The following is a 24,038-nucleotide window of genomic DNA, read 5'->3' on the forward strand; positions in this document are numbered from 1 at the left end:
GGTGGGAGGGGGAGGGTAGGGCATGCTTGAGGCATTGAGGGTGGGTTTGGGGGAATTGGAGGGGGTAAGGGCATTTCTGGCACTCGAGGCCGGTGATAAGGGTTTTCAGTGGATGTTACTGCAATGTTTGAGCCGTTGGAGAGGGATGGTGGAATGATGTTTCGGGCATTGTAAGAGAAGAGGACTGGGATTTTTTTTTGGAGGAGGAGGGGGTGGACATTATAAAAAGGATGTTTGAGGAATTGGAGGGTTAGGTACATGGTGGTTTGGGCCATTGGAAGGGGCAGGGTATGAATGGGAATTTTGGGGGTATGAGAAGGTGAGGGTGGGAGGATGTTTGGGAATTATTAGAGGGGTGCATGTTTGAGGCATTACAGGGGGAGGTAAGAGGGATAGTGTGGGAGGATGATTAAAGCATTGGGGGGGTAGTTTGGGGCATTGGTGGTAAGGGGGATGTTGTGGGTATTAGAGGGAGAGTGTGGGAGGGTGATTGAAGCATTGGCGGAGGTAGTTTGGGGCATTGAAATTGGAGGTAAGGGGGATGTTGTGGGTATTAGAGGGAGAGTGTGGGAGGGTGATTGAAGCATTGGCGGAGGTAGTTTGGGGCATTGAAATTGGAGGTAAGGGGGATGTTGTGGGTATTAGAGGGAGCGTGTGGGAGGGTGATTAAAGCATTGGAGGGGGTAGTTTGTGGCATTGGAAGGGGAGGTAAGGGAGATATTGTGGGTATAAAATGGGGCGTGTGGGAGGATGATTAAAGCATTGGAGGGGGTAGTTTGGGGCATTGGAAGGGAAGGTAATGGGGATGTTGTGGGTATGAGAGGGAGCGTGTGGGAGGGTGATTAAAGCATTGGAGGGGGTAGTTTGTGGCATTGGAAGGGGAGGTAAGGGGGATGTTGTGGGTATTATATGGAGAGTGTGGGAGGATGAATAAAGCATTGGAGGGGGTAGTTTGGGGCATTGGAAGGGAAGGTAATGGGGATGTTGTGGGTATGAGAGGGGGAGTGTGGGAGGATGATTAAAGCATTGAAGGGGGTAGTTTGGGGCATTGGAATGTGAGGTAAGGGGGGAGATTTTGGGCCGATCCAAATTCATCTTTTCTTTTCTTTTTTTTAAACCTAGTAATGAATCTACCGAGATGACCACCTTCTGATGGTTTTCTGTACTCTGTCACCAAATGGTGTCTGACCGTTGTTGTTGAAGTATTTTAGTTGAAATCACAGTTCTGCATGTTTGTACGTGTCTGCTTTCATCTTGTCTCCCTCCGTGTTGTCACCACGATCCTCTTCCTGTTCAATACCTTTTATCTCCAAGCTGGCTCCAGTTTTCAGAAAAAGTGCGAATGCACTTTCCTGCTTCCTTGGAGTAGCTTAATGTGCAAAACAAATTCCCGTTTGTTGATTTGCATGCCAAAGATGAATCTGTACAATTATTTTGTAAGTCATAGATAAAGTGTTGCACGTGTTTGTGATTTGCGTTCGATCTGTGCAAGTCACTTATTAGGTTGGTATTGGAGGAAAATTCCTGGCTTTGTATCCATGGTTCTTCAACTGCAAGACAAACAATCCAAAGGTTTTGTTTCTCTGAATAGATTTATTTATCCCCCCCCACCGCATTTTTTTTGAATTGTCTCTTCTTTGTTTGTTTTAGGTGTTCTTTGGCGAGCGCGACAGGGGTGGGTTTACTCGTGACAGTGTTCATGTCACATTAGTAAGTGAACTATTCTGACTTACAATAACGTTCTTAGACTCCAATTGAAACCCATCCACTCGCTTCTGCAGCTGTGCTAAATTTTTTTGTACAGTTGACGTCGCTTGTTCTGGTTTCCATGTATTAAAGCCCGATTTAAAAACAACTGTGCGTATCTCAGAGGTAATGGTGGGGGATGAAGTGTTGCAGATGTGTAAGAAATGGACGTGGCACTTTGGCACGTTTCTCTGCCAAGAGGACCTGTTGCACGACTGCATGTGATCAATGGCGTGCGTCGTGGAGAAGCCAAGTGGCCACCTGCCATGCACAAGAGTGTGTTGGTAACTGGGAGTGCTTTAAACTGCATTCCGTTCTGGGGTGCGAAAGGAAACTTATAATGTTTGAGACGAACTCCACATGCAGCGGTGTTCAACTTCCTCGGCTCTATTTTGGGTTTGCTCGTTTCCTCCTTCACTGTGTGCAGAAGTGAAATATTTAATGCCAGGCTGTTTGGTTCTTTCACAGTTTATTGCTCCAATCTTTTTATTATTATTTTTTTTAAACCTTTTAAATTGCCATACTTTCTGATGAGGAAGTGAAGGTTGTGCAACTTTTCTTGTTGATCAACATCACCAGGAATTCTTCTGCCCTCCGAAGTTTGAACTTCACACACATTTTACCCTTCCTGTTCTCTGATTTTTTTTGATTTTTTTATTTTTTATTTTTTTAAAGTTGAACATACACTTTTGCATGATGTTCTGATTCTGATGCACCATACTCTGTTACATAATGTCGTTGCAGTCAAATGAGTTTCTTGGCAGGGGTTACGCTGGATGGTTTGCCATTGCCTTCCCAGCAGTAGTTATGTGCCAGGACTTAGTAATTTGTTCAGGGTGCTTGTGATAGCTTGTCCACTCTTTGTGAAGGACACCTTGATATCTTTCACGTCCACCAACTAATTCCGGCAGACAGGACTCCCAGTTTATTTTCCATCCAAGGGCCAGCACACACACATTGATTAATCACCCTGCCTGTGAAACACCAGGATGACAGTTTTATAGCTGGCTTGGGATTCAAACCCAGGTGAATGTGCATACCTCAAGGCAATCCTGCCAGCCCTTTTTTTTTTGTATACCTTGTCGAGGCTCGTATAGAGCTAACGCACAACGCACAGCAAGGGGGGCATGAGACGGGTGGGAGTGGGAAGGACAAAACAGTGGGGAACAGAGACATTATGAGATCTGTGGAAGGGAGAGGGAGAGGGATGGGGCGGGGAACACGGGGTATACACGATGGACATTACAGGGACTTTCATGAAGGAAAGCAGGGAATTTGAAGGAGGTGGGTTTGGGGTGGATTAAAGGGGGTAGAAAAGATCGAGGATTTGGATGGGGGACGATAAGAGGTGGTGGTGAACAGCTGTTTTGAAGGCCTGGAGGGAAGAATGGGATTGAAAAGAGTGAGGGAGTTTGTTCCAAAGGCGGAAAAAAGAGGAATAAAAGAGTGGAGTTGAGCAGTGATTCGTGATTTTGGTAGTTTTACCAGAAGGGGGTTGTTGGCGGACTTTGAGCGCCCTGCGGAAATATGGTGGGGACAAATTGCAGACACAGTCGGGGGGGGGGGGTGGTGAGACTGGAGAGGAGACGGTAGAAGACAGAAAGACCACCGACCGGCCTGCGGTGAGAGAGTGAGAGGCCCAAAGACTCAGCCTCATCGTGGGAGATGTCAATGATCCGAAATATCTTGGTTTCTTCAACGTGAAGCCGAGAAAGGTAGGAGGCAGGAGTACCAGCCCAGAGGGGAGAGCAGTACTCCATCAGACTGCGGACAAAAGCTTTGTTTGTGGTCAGGAGCTCAGGTGGGCCGAGGAAGGACTTTGCACGACGGAGGATTCCCAGTCGGTGACTGGCTTTGGAGGCCAGGTTGGATATGTGGCTTTCCCAGGAAAAATCATGGCAGACACTGAGATCCAGAAGCTTGAAGGAAAGTACTTCTTCCAGAGGATTGTTGAGAAAGTGGATGGGGGTGGCGGGTTTCCAAACGGTCTCCGTTCCAAACGGAAAACGGTTTCCAAAATGTGAGATTTCTCCAGATTGAAAGACATGTTCCATGTGTTGGACCAGTTTGTCATTTTACCCAAATCTGCAGTGAGCGAAGAAGCTGCTGCTTGCCGGTCTGAGGGATGACAGATGGTGCGACAGAGGGTGGAGTCATCGGCAAAGAGATAAAGGTGGAGAGCTTATGGCTGCCACACAGCCCTTTGCATGATATAAATGCATCTAAAATTTACCAACATCTCAATTTACCAAGTTTTTGTGTTGTGCTCTTCTTTTGGTGTTGCTGCTTTTGAACATTGAAACTGATGGTGTCTGAAGAGCAACCGGCCTTTGAAACCTGCTGCTTCTTCACGTACGTTACATACAAAGTGCATGCTTTGTGAGGGTCATTCAAAGCACTATTATGAAGCACCTTTTACAGGACTTATCGACATACCATATGAACCGATAAAGCAAATTGGCTTTGGAGAAGAGCACACTGCCGGTCACGGGGGACTCGCTTCATTATCCTCGCCGAAGGATTCAGAGAGGGTATTGCATTTGGGTCCGTTTGTTTGCCTGCTTGTTACTTGGCGAAATCTTCGATTTTTGTCAAGTTTGTTGGTTTGTTTGTTTGTTTGTTTGTCCGGTCGTCTACAGCCCAAACGGCTGGACCAGTCGTTCTTAAATTTTTACACCTGATAGGCAATCCACCTGAGACGGTCCGTGTCCAAACCCCGTCTTAATCGGACGAAACGTCACGACGTGACGTCACACAACGTGAAAACACATTTTTGGACATAACTCAGTGACCGGAAGTCGTAGCGACTTCCGGTTGACACCAAAACAAACTTCAATGGAATATCTAAATGTTTTGAAATGCATGTTGGTACAAATTATGCACAGTTTTCGCAAGCGTATGACGTCAAAGTTTTTAGCTATTGGCGTGATTTAAAAAAAAGTTCTATTCGTTCTTCAGGTCACAATTCTTAACCGATTTGGATGAAATTTTAACAGCTGATAGAAATCCACAGTGCAAAAAGATATGTGACTTTTGGTGATGTTCAAGATCAGGATCTGGATTCTGCATCACTTTATATTATCGCCCATTATAAACCAATGGGGAATTTTGTGAATTCCACATGGCGATTTCTCAAACAGTTTTGCACTTATTATATTGAAACTTATACTATCTATTTATGCATGTAATATTAACATGTGTACAAAGTTTGATCGAAATTGACCCAAGGTCAAGGTCAGGGTCACCCAAAACATGAAAAACACATATATAAAATACACATTTTTGTTTTACAAGATATTTCAAACCTTATAACGGGATCGTGAAGCTGGTTGAAAAGCAATGTTCCTTGGTATTTTCAGATATTTTCGACGATCAGAATGAAGGTAACAAGCACCGATGATAGGTTGTTGAATGTCGCATGGTGGCTTTAAATGAGTTGTGAAAATTTTCAATCTGCTGCCGTTACCATGACAACGCGCGCCTGATAATTGTTATTTGTGACGTCGCGTCATTTTATTAATGTACGAACAAATAAACACCACACGTTCCATGACATTACAGCTTGGACCACCACATGGAAAGGTCAACTCATTCGCCAAGTGTCGTGCTAAGCACGATTTTTCATTTGTTTGTCTGTCTGTCTGTCTGTTTGTTTGTCCGTACAGAACTTTTGTGTTTTTCTCCGCAACTGCTTGTTGGATCGAGACGCAATTTTTACCATTGGTGCGACTACTCATGTAGAATGTGGCAATGTTAATTATGACGTCATATGTCATGCGTTGTGGCAGCCATATTGGAAAAAACAGAAAACTTTGGACTTCTGTATCTCTGAAACAACACCAAGGAAAAAATTGAAACTTCGCATGAAGCAAGTACTCTTCATGGCGAATGTGTGATATTTTTATGGCGTCATCGGTGCCCTCATAATGACGTCGTAATTGCATATGGAGAACGCCACATTCAACCAGTATGAAAATGTTTGAGCGTCATGACCAACGGAAAACATTTCATGACGTCATCGGTCACGTGATTGGGCAGCCATATTGTTTTTGTTTTTAAAACCTTCAAAAATCTCTGAAATGGCTGAAAATATTGAGGCGAAACTTTACACATATGACTGCCTATCCATGAGGAACAAAAGTCACACATATGACGTCATAGGTCACATGGTTTGGCAGCCATATTGGATTTACTTGAAAACCTATAAAACAAGTGGTGCCAGGCACAACAAATCCCGCCCATTTAAGGCATAAAGTTATTTTGGGGATCAAATTTAAATTTGAACCATGTTTTAGTTTTAATGGAAAATTTGTAATTTTGACCAATGACCATAACCCCCAAAAGTTCGGACCCTTCTGATCTTCACAAATATGCATTTTTCACTGTAGGAATGGGTAGGATTATAAGTGACAAATAGAATAAGGTTCACTATAAGCTTAGTTTGAAGTAAATCAGATCAATTTTGACGAAGTTATGAGCGAAAAACGATTTTGATCTTTTTGTGATCTTGACCTTTGATCCAATTGGACCCAAAAGTGAATGGGGTCGTCCAAGGTTCATTACCCACCTGTGGATTAAATTTTGATAGTGTTTGCTAAAGCCATTTTGCCGTAAAGTTGCAAACAGACAGACAGACAGGGTCGGAATCGCACTTTGGGCTCAGTTAATGCCGGGGGAATGGTCTCTCGAATATACCTGTCAAGTTTGGTTCGGTTTCGTCCACTAATAACCGAGAAATAATTTTAAGAAAATGGGCCAAAAGGGCCGTTTCTCGGCCCGAAGGGCCGGAATCACACTTTGGGATCAGTTAATGCCTGGGGAATGGTCTCTCGAATATACCTGTCAAGTTTGGTTCGGTTCCGTCCACTAATAACCGAGAAATAACAATTTTAAGAAAATGGGCCGAAATGGCCGTTTCTGGGCCCAAAGGGGCGCAGTCGCACTTTGGGCTCAGTTAATGCCTGGGGAAAGGTTTATTCAAACATAATTTATTCATGGAGGTTGGAAAGGATGGAATTATTTTTCTGAATACAAGGATTTACAGAAATCTAAAGATTTTGTAAGTATATTGATGACTTCCGTTTCTGTTTGTTTGTTTGTTTGTTTGTTTGTTTGTTTGTTTGTTTGTAGGCATGATAACTCGAGAACAGAAGAAGCTACCAATGTCAAATTACACCACATGATTCACGAGGGTGATGGCTAGCGCTAATTAGATTTTGGTCAAAATCGGTCAAGGTCAAGGTCACAGTGAGGTCAAACATAATTCCGTAAATTAATGTGGAGAAATGGAGTATTTTTGCTTCGCTCGACTTTACGAGTTCTTTCTAACTTCGATTTTAATTTTGTCTTCGGTTTTTGCGATCACTGAGGACGCTTAAAACTCGGTTGTCGAAATTCTGGTAAAAATTGGATGTTTTGGAGACGTTTTAAGATTGTATAAAAAATATTTCACTCGCGTGTCACGGGTCGTCACGTGATGCAGTGCGCTCGAGCAGACGCGTCGTTGAGTAACGTTAAGGTTTTGCGTGTGCGCGCTGACGGTGTTTTCAATAAAGATGGTGTTTAAAATCATTTTTTATCCCAATAACGGTTATCGTCGCATGCCTGACTCGCGAAGCCGTCGGATTATGTAAAGATTGTTGGTGGATGGCCGAATATTACGGTTTTGTGACTGAGAAAATAATATGAAATAAATGCGTGGCGAAATGGAGATTTTTTGCTTCGCTCGACGTTACGAGTTCGTTTTAACTTCGATTTTAATTTTGTCTTCGGTTTTTGCGATCGCTTGGGACGCTTAAAACTCGGTTGTCGAAATTCTGGTAAAAATCGGATGTTTTGGAGACGTTTTAAGATTGTATAAAAAATATTTCACTCACGCGTCACGGGTCGTCACGGGTCGTCACGTGATGCAGTGCGCTCGAGCACACGCGTCGTTGAGTTACGTTAAAGTATAATTGCGTGGAGAAATGGAGATTTTTGCTTTGGTCGACATTACGATTTTTGATGGTTTGACACAGAATCATCGTAGAAACTTCTGGTTTGCGTCGCTACCTTCTCGAGAGACAGCTTTTATTAGACAAGGTCAGAGGTCAAGTTGACGATTTCATAAGTACTAGTCTATGGCTGCTTGTTTGTGTGTTTGTTTGTGTGTTTGTCAGCACGATAACTTGAGAACGGAAGAAGCTACCAATGTCAAATTACACCAGGTGATTCAGGAGGGTGATGGCTCGTGCTGGTTAGATTTTTGTCAAAATTGGTCAAAGGTCAAGGTCACAGTGAGGTCAAACATCCAAAACATTCGATTCTTGATGGTTTGGTACAGAATCATCGTAGAAACTTCTGGTTTGCGTCGCGACCTTCTCGAGAGACAGCTTTTATTAGACAAGGTCAGAGGTCAAGTTGACGATTTCGTAAGTACCAGTCTATGACTGCTTGTTTGTTTGTTTGTGAACATTATTACGAAAAACTCCTCGACGGATTTCTACGAAACTTGGTGGGGGGAGGGGTTAGGTATCGTCCAAGGATCATGCCATTAGATTTTGGACTTGGTCTCCCCCCCCCCCAAAAAAAAATTGTTGGAGAAATATATATATATATATATATTTTTTTGCATTTCTACATGTTTTAAGTTTTTTTTCCAACCCCCCCCCCTCCAAAAAAAAATGTTGGAGAAAAGAACTATAACTGTCAGCACTGTTGACATCATATTTCATGAATAAGATAGAAGGTTCACTTGAGTGACCCAGCAGTATTGGCGGCGGAGGTTTTGCACTCTCCCGAGTGCTCCCCCTCTAGTTTTGCTTTGTGTCCATTCATTGCCTTCTGCTCGTTCCTTTTTTGTTTGTTAATGCAAAGTGCACAAGTCGTGGTGGGATGGTGTTCGATGCACAAGTGTTTAAAAACCACAGATACTTTGTTATTAATCTGTTTGCTGTTCATTACCTTTTTGATCTAGTTTTAAGCTTAGTGTGTTGAGTTCTGCTTTCTGCTTATAGTCCACAATACATCTGTCAGCTCAGAATCCCTTTTACACCCCATCATCTGCCATAACGGCTCCCCATTCACAATGATGTTGACAAGTCATGCCATATGGTTATTTATTTATTTATTCATGGAGGTTGGAAAGGATGGAATTATTTTTCTGAATACAAGGATTTCCAAGGAAATTTTGCACAGGAGGAGGCCATTCGGCCCATCATGCCTCACCACACCAACACCAAATTTTAATAAATCCGTCAATACCCCTTCCCTTCGTGTGCAGCCTTTTGGCTGCTACACTGGTACTCATTTCCCCGACCTCAGAAGGATGAGAGGCTGAGTCAACCCCCTGGTGTTAATTCAGCAGCCAACAGGGATTGAACTCAGGACCCTCGGATCCCAAGCCACCACCCGAACCGCGAAGCCAACACCAGGTTGACGCAACCTCAAGAGAATACTCAACCTCAAGATAAACCAATTTAATACCCTAAGTCTGATCTATGATGTGCAGTACCTTAGTGTTCACACCCCTTGACTTTTTCACATTTTGTTGTGTTGCAGCCTGAATTTAAAATGGATTAAATTTGAATTTTTTTATTATTATTATTATTATTATTTTTTATTTTTATCCCCCGCCGTGTGCCGGAAGGGGGATATTGTTGTCACCCAGGTCGTCCGGCTGTCCCTCCGTCCGTCCGTCCGGGCGTCAACATTTATAGCTGTGAGTGCGATAACTCATAAAGTGTTTGCCATATCGATTTGAAATTTGGGTCACACATGTACCACCTGAAAAGGAAGAACCCTCTTGATTTTGGGCGTGGCCAGATCCAACATGGCCGACTGGGGCGGCCATCTTGAAAAAAGTTTTTTGTAATAAATGGAAAACCGCTTATCTGATTTCAATTATTTTTGGTTACTACGTTCCTCACCCCTGGGGAACTTTTTCGAGATGATGACCAAATGGTGTCTTGTTTCCAATTCACCTCCCTCATTATCTGGAATATGTATGACCTTTTTCATTCAATGGTGGGGGATTCCCCATCTCTGATGGTGTATTTGTCATTTGTCTTCACAAAATACCCCTTAATGAGAGTAAAAACATGTTTTTAGAGACTTTTACGAATTGGTTGAAAATGCAATTCAGACATATCAAATTGACAAAAGTATTCATCCCCCTGAGTCTTCTGTCGGGCCACTCTCCAATAAATCCGAGATTTTTGAAGTGTTGTAGAGACTGTTGTCCTTCTAGTGGTCATTGGATTCTTGGTCGCCTCCCTGACCAAGGTCATTCTTGCCCGGTTGCTCAGTTTGGTCGGACGGCCAGCTCGAAGAAGAGTCTTCATAGTTCCATATTATTTCCATTTCCTGATGATGGAGCTCACTGTGCTCTTGGGAACTTTCAACACTATAAATTGTTTTATACCCTTCCCCAGATCTATGCCTCCTCACAATTAAATCTGATTTCCATCCTTGGACTTCATGGTTGGAGTATCTACCCTAACATGCACCGTCAACTGTGGGACCTCGTGTCGAAAGGTGTGTGTCTTTCTAAATCATGTCCAATCAATTGAATTGGCCACAGGTGGACTCCAATCAAGTTGTGGAGACATCTCGAGGATGATCAAATTTACCAACCAATGGATAATAACCTGAAATTGAATGCACCTGAGCTCGATTTGAAGTCATAGCAAATGGGTTTAATACTTAGTGACGAAAGACATCTCAGCTTTTCATTTTTAATTAATTTGTAACAATTTCTTTGAAACAAAATTCCACTTTGACATTATGGGGAATTATGTGTAGATCGGTGACAAACGATCTCAACTTAATCCATTTTAAATTCAGGCAGTAACGCAACAAAATGTGAAAAAGCCCAAGGGGTGTGAAAACCACCTGAAGGTACTAAAGACTGTAAAAAAAAAAACAAAAAAACCTCTTCACAACAACATTGAGCAACAAATGTTTGGAGTTTTGTATATTTGTTTTTACTAGTGCGTGGCCGTACGTGCAACCAAAAAGCTTTCAAACAACCACACAGGCCGTTCCTTCGCTCTCGTAAACGACGACTGGATTGGGGCATTGTGTTTATCTATAAATGCGCATAAAAAATCGAGAAATTATTAGAATACAGGAAGTCATCACTATCCGGAAGTGGTGCGTGCCCGTACGGAATGTTCACATGCATTCCACGAATTATCGCTTGCATTGAGTTATCAACTGCTGTAATACTTACACACAGAGTTCATTAAAATCCATATTAAAATCAAGTTTACCTCCCTCAACAACCACACAGGACGTTCCTTCACTCTCACGTGGCCGTACGTGCGTGGCCGTACGAAAAAAAAAACTTTCAACAACGTAAAAGTCAACGACGACTGGATTGGGGCATTGTGTTTATCTATAAATGCGCATAAGAAATAGAGAAATTATGAGAATACAGTAAGTCGTCACAATCCGGAAGTCCGTACGTTGTAATCCGTAATGGGAACACGGCTGAGGATCTCTTCCCCATCGGCCACGCCTACTCAGCAACGTGTCCTGTCATTGGTTGGTAAATAAATGGCCATAACTCGGGAAGCACTTGTCTGATTAATATCAATCCATGAAAAGGCACATACTCAGGTCCCCAGCAATATACCTGGCAAGTTTCAATTAGATCGGACCAGTGGTTGTAGAGAAACAGCAGTCACAGACGCACACAGTCACACACACAGACACACACACATTGCTGGAATTATAGATAGATGATGAGTTATAACATGTTCATATATTGGTTGTGGAAGACCAGCACATTGATTGTACATTCCATGATCAAACAAGATTTTGGGGAAACCAAAATTAATCTGTTGTACCAAAATTAAGAAAACATGGGTCCCTGAAATATGTACAAATTGGCAAAGACTTCAATCCACAAATTATCTCGCACAAGGTTAGATTGGCAGAAATAGCTTTAATAATGTATGACTGGACCATTATTGACTGACCCCAATGTAAGCTTGTATGTGTCGTGCCATCAAACAAATCAGACAATTGAGTTCTCGCGATGGGATGTTGAACCATTCTCGACCAAAACCACTTCCATTTGATCAAGAGTGTGAGCTGACTTGGCGATTTACAAACATCTCTGGAGGATGTCCCGAACATGCACTGCATGTCCGAAAGTATGGAGTTGGTCCCTCTGTTATAACAGCCTCTACTCTTCTAGGAAGACCATCCACTCGATGTTGGAACATTGCCATGGCCACAAGAGCATGAGTGAGGTCGGGCACTGATGTTGGGTGATTAGGTCTGGCTCGCAGTCGGCATTCCAATTCATCCCAAAGGTGTTCGATGGGGTTGAGGTCGGGGCTCTGTGCATGCTAGTCAAGTTCTTCCATACCGATCTCAGCAAGCAATTTCTGTTCAGATCTCGCTTTGTGCAATGGGACATTGTCATGCTGAAACAGGATAGGGCCTTCCCCAAACTGTTGCCACAAAGTCGGAAGCACAGAATCATCTAGAATGTCATTATATACTGTAGCGTTAAGATTTCCCTTTGCTGGAATTAAGGGGCTGGACCCAAACCATGAAAAACAGCCCCAGACCATTATTCCTCCTCCACCAAACCTTACAGTTGGCACGATGCATTCGGGCAGGTAGTGTTCTCCTAGCATCCACCAAACTCAGATTCGTCTGTTGAACTGCCAGATGGTGAAGCATGATTCATCACTCCAGAGAACACGTTTCCACTGCTTCAGAGTCCAATGACTGAGCTTGACACAACTCCAGCCGATGCTTGGCATTGTGCATGGTGATCTTAGGCTTGTGTGCGGCTGCCTGGCCATGGAAACCCATTCCATGAAGCTCTCAACGAACAGTGTTTGTGCTGACGTTGCTTTCAGAGTCAGTTTGGAACTCGGTGGTGAGTGTTACAATCGACGACAGACTATTTTCCCACGCTACGTGCTTCAGCACTCGGCGGTCCTGTTCTGTGAGCTTGTGTGGCCTACCACTTCGCGGCTGAGCTGTTGTTGCTCCTTGACGTTTCCACTTCACAATAACAGCACTTGCAGTTGACCGGGGCAGTTCCAGCAAGGCAGGAATTTGACAAACTGACTTGTTGGAAAGGTGGCATCCAATGACGGTGCCACGTCGAAAGTCAATGAGCTCTTCAGTCCAGCCCATTCTACTGCCCATGTTGTCTATGGAGATTACCTGGCTGTGTGCTTGATTTTATACACCTGTCAGCAATGGGTGTGAAATAGCCGAATCCACTAATTAGAAGGGGTGGTCACAATACTTTTGGCCATGTGTATTTCATCAAATTTAAGTCTGGACATTGTGCAGGCCAGCCACACGAGTGATGTTGTCCTGAAGTGCAGCAGATTTATCCACTTCACTACCTGAACTTTCAATTTGAAATACAAATTGGTTTGGATCGTAGTTATTATCCATCATTGGTAAAGTTGTGACCTTGCTGTTGGGCCAGAGGAATGACTACAGATTTGTTAAATCTTATTACCTCCACCCACCAAAGGTAGATGAAGGTTGTGTTTTCACGTCTGTCTGTCTGTCTGTCTGTCTGTCTGTCTGTCTGTCTGTCTGTCTGTCTGTCTGTCTGTCTGTCTGTCTGTCTGTCTGTCTGTCTGTCTGTCTGTCTGTCTGTCTCTGTTTGTTTGCAGGATACTCAAAAAGTTGTGGATGGATTCGGATGAACTTTGGTGGGCAGGTTGGGTCAGGTCAGACCAGATCAGATTTGTGACTTGCTACAGGCATCATGTAAACTTGTACTAACCTGTTCCATGGTCGTGTTGTCAGCGACTAAACCGTCTCCCCCACCAGGTTTTTTTGGTGAGGAGGGTGTTTGGATATGGACATCCAGCAGGATTAAAAACAAAACTTGTCAAAGGGTGGAGGAACTCCTTGTGAGCCAACGGCCATCCATATCTAGTGCCCAACTGTGTCTGTAGACGTCTTCCTGCAGTTGGGTTACTTCTTATTAGGAGGTTGTTGGCAGTATTTGCACTCTGGCCACCGTAAAACCCTCATTCCGCAAAACACAAAAATGCAAAGAAATCTGAAAACCCACTCCGTGGGAGATTTTTTATCCCTGGAATCCTGGAGAATCCTTCCCTTCGCAGGGCAGCTCACCAGATGACGGGATTGGGGCAAAGCATTCGGGACCCCCAATCTTTGATAGGAGAGAAACCACGGGGAAACATTCCTGGGTAAGATTGCGGGAGAGTGTGTCAGAGTGGTGCTGAGGTGCCGTCCACCAGACAGCGGTCTCCTTGGGTTAACCTGAGGCGGTCCCTTCGGGTGGGTGCCTGGAATATCCTATCCCAAAGAGAGGATGATCACCTGTCTCTGTTATCATCTGAGCTCAAGCGTTTGGACATCAGTATGGCAGCACTCTCTGAGGTTCGGAGACCGGATTGCGGTGAGATCACGGTGGAAGGTTACACCTACTATTGGTCTGGTCGCTCTGATGGTTACCATGCCCAAGGAGTTGCTGTACCTGTGTCCAATAAGCTGACTCCAATGATAATTAAGGTAACACCGGTGAATGAGCGTATTGTGAGACAAAGGATTCGTCACTCCTTGGGTGTCATTTCCCTTGCCTCTGTTTATGCTCCGACTGAGGTGAGTGATCTCACCGTGAAGGACGCATTCCATGCCACGCTCGAGTCTGTGGTTGATCAGTGCCCCAGACGAGATACACTTCAAGTCTTGGGGGATTTCAATGCATCGACTGGAACTGATAGGGACGGTTATGAGGTGTGTGCTGGTCCCCATGGGTCAGGAACTATGAACCAGAATGGCACTAAGTTCCTTGACTTTGCAAGAAGTCATGGACTTAGGGTGGCCGGTTCATGGTTTCAGCGCTCACAAGCTCATCGCTGGACTTGGTATGCCAACGCTGACATTGTGGCAAAGGAGATTGACCATGTCCTCGTTGATCGTCGCTGGAGGATGATCCAGAACTGCAGGGTCGACTGGGGTGCTCAGTTCCTCAATCATGACCACCGGCTTGTTGTTGCAACTCTGAAGTTGCATCTTAAATCCAGGTGAATGGTAGCATCCCAGCCTTGGCTGGATGTTGGCAAGCTCAAGGGTAGCTGAGGAGTTTGCGAACAAGCTGAGTGAAGATTTGGGGGGACTGGGTGCTTTGGCAGGTCCTGAAGAGTTGTGTAGTGCCTTCAAGACCACCGTCCTTGATGTTGCCGGTGGATGTCTTGTAACTCACTGGAGGGCAAAGAAGAATTTTGATTCTCAAGAGACACGGGATACCATTGACCAGAGTCGTAGGGTCAGGCTGAATGGCAGAACTGAGCTGTTCAAGGAGTTGAGGCATGAAACTGTACGTGCGCTTCGGGTGGACAAGGAGGCCTATGTGCGAGGAATCTGTGAGGGGCTAGAGAATCACCTGTGGTCAAGTTATTCTCATCCTGCTTACAGGGGAATTTGTGCACTGCATTCATCCAAGCCCATCCCTCAGTGTACTGCAGTTGGAGCAGAGGGTGATAGGCTCTTGACAGAGGAGTCCAAAGTGAAGGCCCGCTGGGCCGGTTACTTTGAGCGGTTGTATCAGGCTGATCCACCAGCTGTTGAGTTGGACGTCAGGGGTGTTGCAATAACTGTTGCTGACCCTTCGCTTGTGGAAACACAACTTGTGATGAACCGGTTGAAATGGAGTAAAGCTCCAGGGATCTGTGGCTTCCATGCTGAACTTCTCAAGGCTGGTGGAAATGCTGCACTCGTGTCGTTGCAATCAGTGTTGTATACTGCCTGAAACACAGGCATCATCCCAACTGGCTGGAATAGGGGCCTTGTTGTCCCTCTCTGGAAAGGGAAGGGTGATCGCCAAGACTGCAACAACTACCGAGGGGTGACGCTGCTCTAAGTGCGGGCAAGGTCTTTGCTCGGATAATTCTTGATAGGGTTCGCCACCATCTGCTTGAGCACCAGCGTCCAGAGCAGTCAGGCTTTACACCAAAGAGGTCAACGATTGACCGTATCCTTGCTCTTCAGGTCCTCAACGAACACAGACAAGAGTTTCGGCAGGGGCTGCTTGCAGCCTATGTTGATCTCTGTAAAGCGTTTGATTCAGTGAATCGGCATGCCCTCTGGAGGATTCTTGGTCTTCGTTGGGTGACACCAAAGCTGATCGATCTGATGTCTGAACTCGACTCTTGTACTGAGAGTGCTGTGAGATGTGGTGGTACCATCTTTGACTTATTTGCAGTTGTTACTGGAGTTTGTCAGGGGTGTGTTCTGGCCCCCACACTTTTCAGCCCTTGTATGGACTGGATTCTGGGGAGGATGTTGGAGAGATCAAGCTGCAGTGCATCAATTGGGAATGTCAAGATTGCTGACACTGATTTCGCAGATGATGCAGTCATCCTTGCGGAGACTTTAGATATCCTTTTGGGAGCCCTCGAGGTGCTGAATGAGGAGTCGGAGCCGCTGGGATTATGGGTTTCCTGGGTCAAAACTAAGATCCAGGCTTTAAATGATATATTGGATGCTGCTGTCCTGTTTGTGGTGAGGATGTTGAGGTCGTGGAGAGATTCACTTACCTTGGCAGTCATATTTATGTCTCTGCCAGTGAGTCAGAGGTCAATCGACGTCTGGGTCGGGCTTGGGGAGTCATGGATTCATTGGATAATGGGGTGTGGCACTGCCGGTACCTGTGCGGGAGGAGGAAAGTCCGAGTGTTCAGTTTGTTGCTGCTTCCAGTCTTACTCTCTGGATGTGAGACTTAGAACCTGACCAAGGATCTGAGACGGAGACTTAATTCCTTTGGTACCAGGTCTCTTCGGAGAATCCTTGGCTATCGCTGGTCGGACTTTGTGTCCAACGAGTGGTTGCTGAGAGAGATTCAAATAAGATTTGTTACCTGCATAGTCCGTGAGCGTCAGCTGTGGCTCATTTTCATGACGCTGGTCCTGCTCACCAGATTCTTTCAGCGAGGGAGTCTCGTTAGTGGAGGAGGCCAATGGGACAACCACATTCCTCGTGGTTGCAGCAGGTTGATCAACATCTCAAGGAGATGGGAATGGGCTAGGCATCTGCCTGGGGGATTGCCAGACGGAGGCCCCTGGAGTACTGGCAGAAAGTGGACACAGCGACGCGCTGCTCTGGCGCATGCTCCCATACCTGAGCTGTTGGGTCTGTGACGCCGATAAGTTAATTACATTTTGGTGAAGATGCGAATCCCGATACCAGAATCTTTAAAGTGATGTTTCGCACGTTGAGAGATTGGGCCAAAAGTGGTATTTAGCACGATGCATCAAAACTTTGTGGACAGATTCGGATGAAACTTGGTGGACAGGTTGGGTTTATGATAAGGACTAATTGATTCGATTTTGGTGACGATCCGAATTGGGATCCGGGCTGAGAAATGCACTTCACCGAGTGCCCTCTCTAATCTCTGTATGTGTCGCCAGTCACAACACCCCTCTGGATGAATGAGTTATTTGGCTAACTTTAATGCTGCCCATGCTTTCGGGTTGTCCATGATGCCCAATAACACAATGAGCAAATCGCTCCCCACCTCATCTCGAGACTCCAGCACTTTCATTGTCGAAATTTGGGCAGAGTGTGGACATGTCTGTGTTAAAAAAAAAAAAAAAAGGTTTCCATTGGTTCACTCCTCCCCAGTTGTGATTTCGCACATGGCAAAGGCTGCAATCGTAGGATTGGGATAAGTGGATTTATAGGCCTCGTACCTTTGACATGATGAAGCCTGTTCTGAACTGCCTGCGTCAAATGTGATGATTGATTGCTCTTTGGATGTCATTCTGGAGCATTCGTGTTATTGAAAAGCCGTTCTTTCCGTTAAGGGTAGCAAGATGACTATTTTGGGTGTTTCCCCCCACCCTTGGGGAGCCTGAATGAGGTCTTTGCATGAATTGTCCAGTCTGAGAGTGTGTTGTCGATGTCCTCGAAATGATCTGCCTTTTAGGCTTGTACTGGGAAGCAATGGCAGTCTGGGGAATCCCGCTCACTCCCCCCTCCCCCCTCCCAAACCAACATATCCCGATGATGCGAGCCAACTCATTTGGCATTTAAACGACACCTGGCCATTCTTAAACTGAATTGGATCACATGGTTTGCCAATTTGTCATGGGTATTGATAAGGATTGGGTATTGACCCCTAACGGGAGCAGCCGAAAGACGAACAACATATATATGTATATATATATTTTTTTCTATATATATGCAGATTCTGTGGAAAGGATTAGTTTGCAAGTGAATCTTCAGGATCTCCTCGTTCGGATGACTGCAATTGCAATGATGTGTCGCTCGTGAAATTCCCCAATCTGGACTTCTTCTCTTGAGAGCTTAGGGTTTGCACACATGACGAAGGCGTTTCTGAACTGTGAATTCATAGTTTGTGAGGAGTATATTCTATATTTGAATGAGCAAGCTTTGTGATCAACAAGATTTTGCAACAACATGCCACGAACACACTGCCCGAAGGGTACAAAGCTTGTTCACCTGTGAGCAGATTTTCCCACTTCACTACCTGAACTTTCAATTTGAAATACAAATATAAACATTATGTCTTAAGGTGAAGGTTATCGCATATTTTATTTTATTTTTTATGATGCAATGGTAACTCCAGAGATGTTTTTTTCAAAAAGGCATTCATTCCACCCCCCCCCCACCTCCCTTTTTTTTTTTTCATTAAGTTTTTTTTTTAAACTTATTATTTCCCTCTCCTCCACTCCCAACAGTTTTTAATTCTTTTGCACAGTTTTAAAAATGTATTTTTGTGTTATCACCTTAATGTGTTTGATTCATCACTTACTGTGGGAAGGCAACATTGCACCATGTTAAAGTTTATCTGAAGGAAGTGACACGTTTTGTGCCACTCCACCTGTGCTGCGGTTGCTTGCAGAGCTTTTATTGGATTATTTAAAAATTATTTTATTGGTTTTTGAAGATTTTATTGTGGGCGAGGTTTGTCAAGGCGAGTAGATTCCAACATTGTTTTTGAATGTGTGGGTTGCTACCACAATTTGGGATTAATATGACTTTAAAGTTTCACACATGAAGTGGGTGGGCTGTACCTTTGCACACACCCCTGCCCTGCCTTTTACCTCTCTTCCGTATTGTGTTTGGGTTTATGCGGAGCCGTGCTGACTTGCACTTTTCCTTTCTACCTCTTTCATTCTTTAATTCGTACTGTCTTTCTGTTGTTCTTCATGCCTCCTTTCCCCCTTCTTATTTTCGTCTTACAATATCTAAAGTTTGCAGGAACTGTAAACAATTTCTACCTCGAGCCTTTGCGTTATTTTCTCTCACAATAGCTTCCCTTCTGCTGCGTGCCATCACTTCCCATGTTTCTGCAAATTGGCAGCCATGAAAGGGCACTTAGTGCCTGCTGTGATGCGATGGAGGGTGGTAATAGTAATGGTGTGCTTCTCTGTGGGTGTATTGCGTCCACCACTTGTGTGTTACAGTACCAGCATACCGAGGATGGGAGCAAGGCCGATCCAATTTGAGCCCTCCGTGCTGGATTTCCATGAACAGTAAGTGCCTCTTTGTCTTTCTCTATTTGTCTGCCTGTGTCCCAACATGGCTGTTCAGAATGTTCCTGAAGATGATTGTCTGTCTGTCTCACTATGTATGTATCATCTATGTCTGCTCTTCTATATTGGTGGATCTTCCTATGTCTGTCTTTCCATCCGTCTGTCCTTCCGCATGTCTGGCTGTCCATCCCTCCCTCCGTGTGTCCATCTTTCCATCCTTCCATCTCTCCGCATGGCTGTCTTTCAATGCGCCCCCCACCCCACCCCCCCGTGTGCCAGTCTTTCCATCCCCTCCCCGTCCGCGTGCCCGTTTTCCCGTCCCTCCCCGTCCGCGTGCCCGTTTTCCCGTCCCTCCCCGTCCGCGTGCCCGTCTTTCCGTCCCCTCCCCGTCCGCGTGCCCATCTTTCCGTCCCCTCCTCCCCATCCGTGTGCTCGTTTTTCTGTCCCCCTCCCCTCCCGGTCTTCGTGCCCGTCTTTCCGTCCCCGTCCCCTCCCCCTCCGCGTGCCTGTCCTTCCGTCCCCCTCCCCTCCCCGTCAGCGTGCCCGTCTTTCCGTCCCCCCCCCTCCCCGTCCACGTGCCCGTCTTTTCGTCCCCCCAACCTCACCCCGTCCGCGTGCCCGTCTTTCCGTCTCCCCCCACCCCATCCGCATGCCCGTCTTCCCCCCCCCCATCAGTGTGCCCGTCTTTCCATCCCCCACCCCGTCCGCGTGCCCGTCTTTCCGTCTCCCACCCCCACCCCGTCCGCGTGCCCGTCTTTCCTTCTCCCCCACCCCGTCCGCGTGCCCGTCTTTCCATCCCCCACCCCGTCCGCGTGCATGTCTTCCCGTCTCCCCCACCCCGTCCGCATGCCCGTCTTTCCGTCCCTCCCCCACCCCGTCCGTGTGCCCGTTTTCCGTACCTCCTCCTCCCCATCTGCATGCCCTTATTCCCCCCACCCCCGGGCTCCATGCCCTTCTTCCCCCCCCTGCCCATCTTTCCGTCTCCCCCACCCCCCGGCTCCATGCCCTTCTTCCCCCCTGCCCGTCTTTCCGTCTCCCCCACCCCGTCCGTGTGTCCGTCTTTCCCTCCCCCTCCTCCCCGTCCGCGTGCCCTTCTTTCCCCCCCCCCCCCGTCCGCGTGCCCTTCTTTCCCCCCCCTCCCCGTCCACGTGCCCGTCTTTTCGTCCCCCCAACCCCACCCCGTCCGCGTGCCCGTCTTCCCCCCCCCATCAGTGTGCCCGTCTTTCCATCCCCCACCCCGTCCGCGTGCCCGTCTTTCCGTCTCCCACCCCTACCCCGTCCGCGTGCTCATCTTTCCTTCTCCCCCATCCCGTCCGCGTGCCCGTCTTTCCATTCCCCCACCCCATCCGCGTGCATGTCTTCCCGTCTCCCCCCACTCCGTCCGCATGCCCGTCTTTCCGTCCCTCCCCACCCCGTCCGTGTGCCCGTTTTTCCGTACCTCCTCCTCCCCATCTGCATGCCCTTATTCCCCCCCACCCCCCGGCTCCATGCCCTTCTTCCCCCCCTCCCCGTCCGCATGCCCGTCTTTCCGTCTCCCCCACCCCGTCCGTGTGTCCGTCTTTCCCTCCCCCTCCTCCCCGTCCGTGTGTCCGTCTTTCCCTCCCCCTCCTCCCCGTCCGTGTGTCCGTCTTTCCCTCCCCCTCCTCCCCGTCCGCGTGCCCTTCTTTCCCTTCCCCTCCCCGTCCGTGTGCCCGTCTTTCCGCCCCCCATCCGCTTCCCTTCTTCCCCACCTCCATCCGTGTGCCCGTCTTTCCGACCCCCCCCTTCTCCATGCACGTGCCCATCTTTCCGTCCCTTCCCAGCCCATCCATTTTTCCACCTGTCTGTCTTGTGTGTGCTTTTGTGCGTGCACGTCCTCTTTGTGTGTTCACTGTCATTTGATCCCTTCTTCTATACATCTGTCTGTCCTTTTGTCTGTCCGCCCATGCTGTCTGTCTGATTACGGTATGTGTGTGTCGTTCTTTGTTTTCACCACTTATCAGTGACTTTGACCAAGTCAAGCACATTTGTCTTGTCGTTGTAGAAACTTCTACCACCACCGTTTTGGGTAGCTTAATTCACTGGGGCACTATTGTGACTTTGACGCAATTCCCCATCGAGGTTGGAGTCGGAAATTGAAGTTTCTCCAGGGTGCTGGTGGTAACTCACCTCTCTTCACGAAGGAAGCTGACTCAGGGATATTTAACATCCAACTAATGCTGGCAAACGGGATGCCAAGGTTAACGTCTATCCAATGGACGGCACACACTCTGATGCCTTGTCCTGCATTCAAAACGCCTGATGATGGTTTATATCTGAATCAAGATTCAAACCTCGGCTCAACGGCTCAGAGCCGAGTCCGCACAGCTCCAGTCCGGGCTGTCCTGCCAACCGCACTGTATTCTTACCATTTGTTTTTCTGAAATCGTTTTCTTTCGGCCTGTGAATTAATGGTTTACACCGTGTGCAGAGAGAAGTGAAAAGGGTTGGAGATGGGGGGGAGAGGGGAGGAGAGGCAGAGAGGCAGAGAGGCAGAGAGACAGAGAGACAGAGAGGCAGAGAGACAGAGAGGCAGAGAGGCAGAGAGGCAGAGAGGCAGAGAGGCAGAGAGGCAGAGAGACAGAGAGACAGAGAGGCAGAGAGGCAGAGAGGCAGAGAGGCAGAGAGGCAGAGAGGCAGAGAGGCAGAGAGGCAGAGAGGCAGAGAGGCAGAGAGGCAGAGAGGCAGAGAGACAGAGAGACAGAGAGACAGAGAGACAGAGAGACAGAGAGACAGAGAGACAGAGAGACAGAGAGACAGAGAGATATAGAAATGTGAGATGCAAGGGGGAAAGAGAGATGTGAGGGGTGGAGGATGCGGTTAGCAAAGAGAATGATATGTTATGCTTAATGACCGAACAACAACTCATGTCAGAACAGCTGTACACACGACACAACAGAGCTTGTGAAGTAATCCACTGGCACATCTGTAAAAACTTTGATATCCCAGTTCCAGAAGATTTGTTGGACGAGGAACCAAAAGGAATCACTGGAAACATGGAAGTACCACTCGTGTACGGCCTCATGATCCCAATCGAGCGTTAATTTACAAACATTGCGACCTTATATCAAACTTGGGTACAAAAAAGAGAAGGCGGCATTTCCAAATGAGGTGATAATACAAGTGATTTTGGACTAAATCTTGTTGAAATCAAGAAAATGACGAAATACCGTGACCTCAAGAACAAAGTGAAAAAATCCTGGAGGCTGAAGAATGCCAAAGTTGTACCAGTGATAGTTGGAGCTCTGGGAATTATGAATGAGAACCTCACAGAGGTATACAGAAAACCATCCTTGGGAATATTATTACAAACGGACTACAGTTAGAAGCTATCCGGGACTCAGCGACGATCTTTGAGAACAGAAAACTTCACAGTTTGGTCCATGAATTGTGACCCCTTACAGAAATGAATGAAATTAAGGTGCATACTTTGAGCCCACCCTGGGAGGACTCCATTCCATATCCTGAAACCCCCATATGTAGATACCAATCGACACACACACACACACACACACACACACACACACACACACACACACACACACACACACACACACACACACACACACACACACACACACACACACACACACACACACACACACACACACACACACACACGTGGATACTTCGAGGCTTTGGGCAGGAGCATTTCAAACCCATTCTATCAATCTCTTCCTGGCAGAGGTCTGTCCGCATGCATGCAATGCCTGCTTGCCCATGCAGTGACCTTTGCAGTCCTCTGGTCAGCTCATTCTGAATCTGATTCATACACGTTACAGTCCCCTCAACAGAGGGGTAGGGGAGCAGGTGGAGGGGTGGAAGAGAGATAGAGGGTCGGAATGGGAGAGAAGGGGGTAGGGTTGAGAGGGGTGGGATGGGGTGAGAGGGAGAGAGGGGGTAGAGTTGTGATAAAGGAGAGGGGGAGGGTTGAGTGAGAGCGTTGAGGTAGGGAGGGAGATGGATGAGGGATTCTGGCAGATGTGATGCCCAGTTTAACATCCATCCGAGAGACTGCAAACACACTGATAAATCATCCTGCCTGTGACACACCAGGATGACAGTTTATAGCTGAGTCAGGATTCAAACCCAGGGTACACGGAGTGAGCCTGCATAACCTGTCAGCTTTCCGGCCATGATGTGGCGATTCATGACTTCATAACAACAAAAAAACGTTTTTACCTCCGCCACCGAAGGTGAAGGAGGTTATATTTTCACCCCTTTCTGTCTGTTTATTTGTTTGTTTTTTTGTTTGTCTGTTTGTGTGCAGGATATCTCAAAAAGTTGGAGATGGATCCGGATGAAATTGTGTGCAGGTTCGGTGTGTGACAAGGACGTACTGATTAGATTTTGGTGAAGATCCAGATCCAGATCCGACTGATAGAATTTTTTTATGTGATTCTTCATCATTGAGGGATAGGGCCAAAAACGATATGTTGCACGATATCTCAAAAATGTATTGGGCCTGATACATTCTCGTGGATCAGGCATTACGTGGCGGAGGTATGCGCTCCACTGAGTGCCCTTCGATTTTACTCATTGTGATCATGTAATTTATTTTGCCTTCTTAAAGGCCCGGTCACACCTTGACGTTTTAGCCAGCGATGGCAACGTATTAAAATGTATGTAAAACGCTGGCTTACGTTGAACTTTTGATGTTTTTTTTTTAAAGATTCGGACGTATTCATAGCGACTTGGTCTTATGTATAATGCATTGGTAATGGACACAGAACGTTTCGTTGTGTTATAGATAACTTATACCAACGAATGCTGAAC

The 24,038-nt window shown here is 46.5% G+C and overlaps 1 protein-coding gene across 4 annotated transcripts in view; it reads left to right on the forward strand.

Annotated features, from left to right (window-relative positions):
- Nucleotides 1-24,038, forward strand: part of TMEM131 (transmembrane protein 131) — a 211,876-nt gene that overhangs the window by 10,478 nt on the left and 177,360 nt on the right. For 3 of the 4 annotated variants that reach the window (XM_085852639.1, XM_085852640.1, XM_085852642.1), the window contains exon 4: nucleotides 19,176-19,244. The exons of the other annotated variant lie outside the window; for it this stretch is intronic. In XM_085852639.1, coding sequence (XP_085708765.1) covers nucleotides 19,176-19,244 — 69 coding nt within the window. The remainder of the gene's footprint in view (nucleotides 1-19,175; nucleotides 19,245-24,038) is intronic. 4 annotated transcript variants of the gene reach the window in all.

This window comes from Eptatretus burgeri, chromosome 13 (genome assembly GCF_056783735.1).
Source record: "Eptatretus burgeri isolate ZD-2024b chromosome 13, Ebu_testis_v1, whole genome shotgun sequence".
Taxonomy (NCBI): Eukaryota; Metazoa; Chordata; class Myxini; order Myxiniformes; family Myxinidae; genus Eptatretus; species Eptatretus burgeri.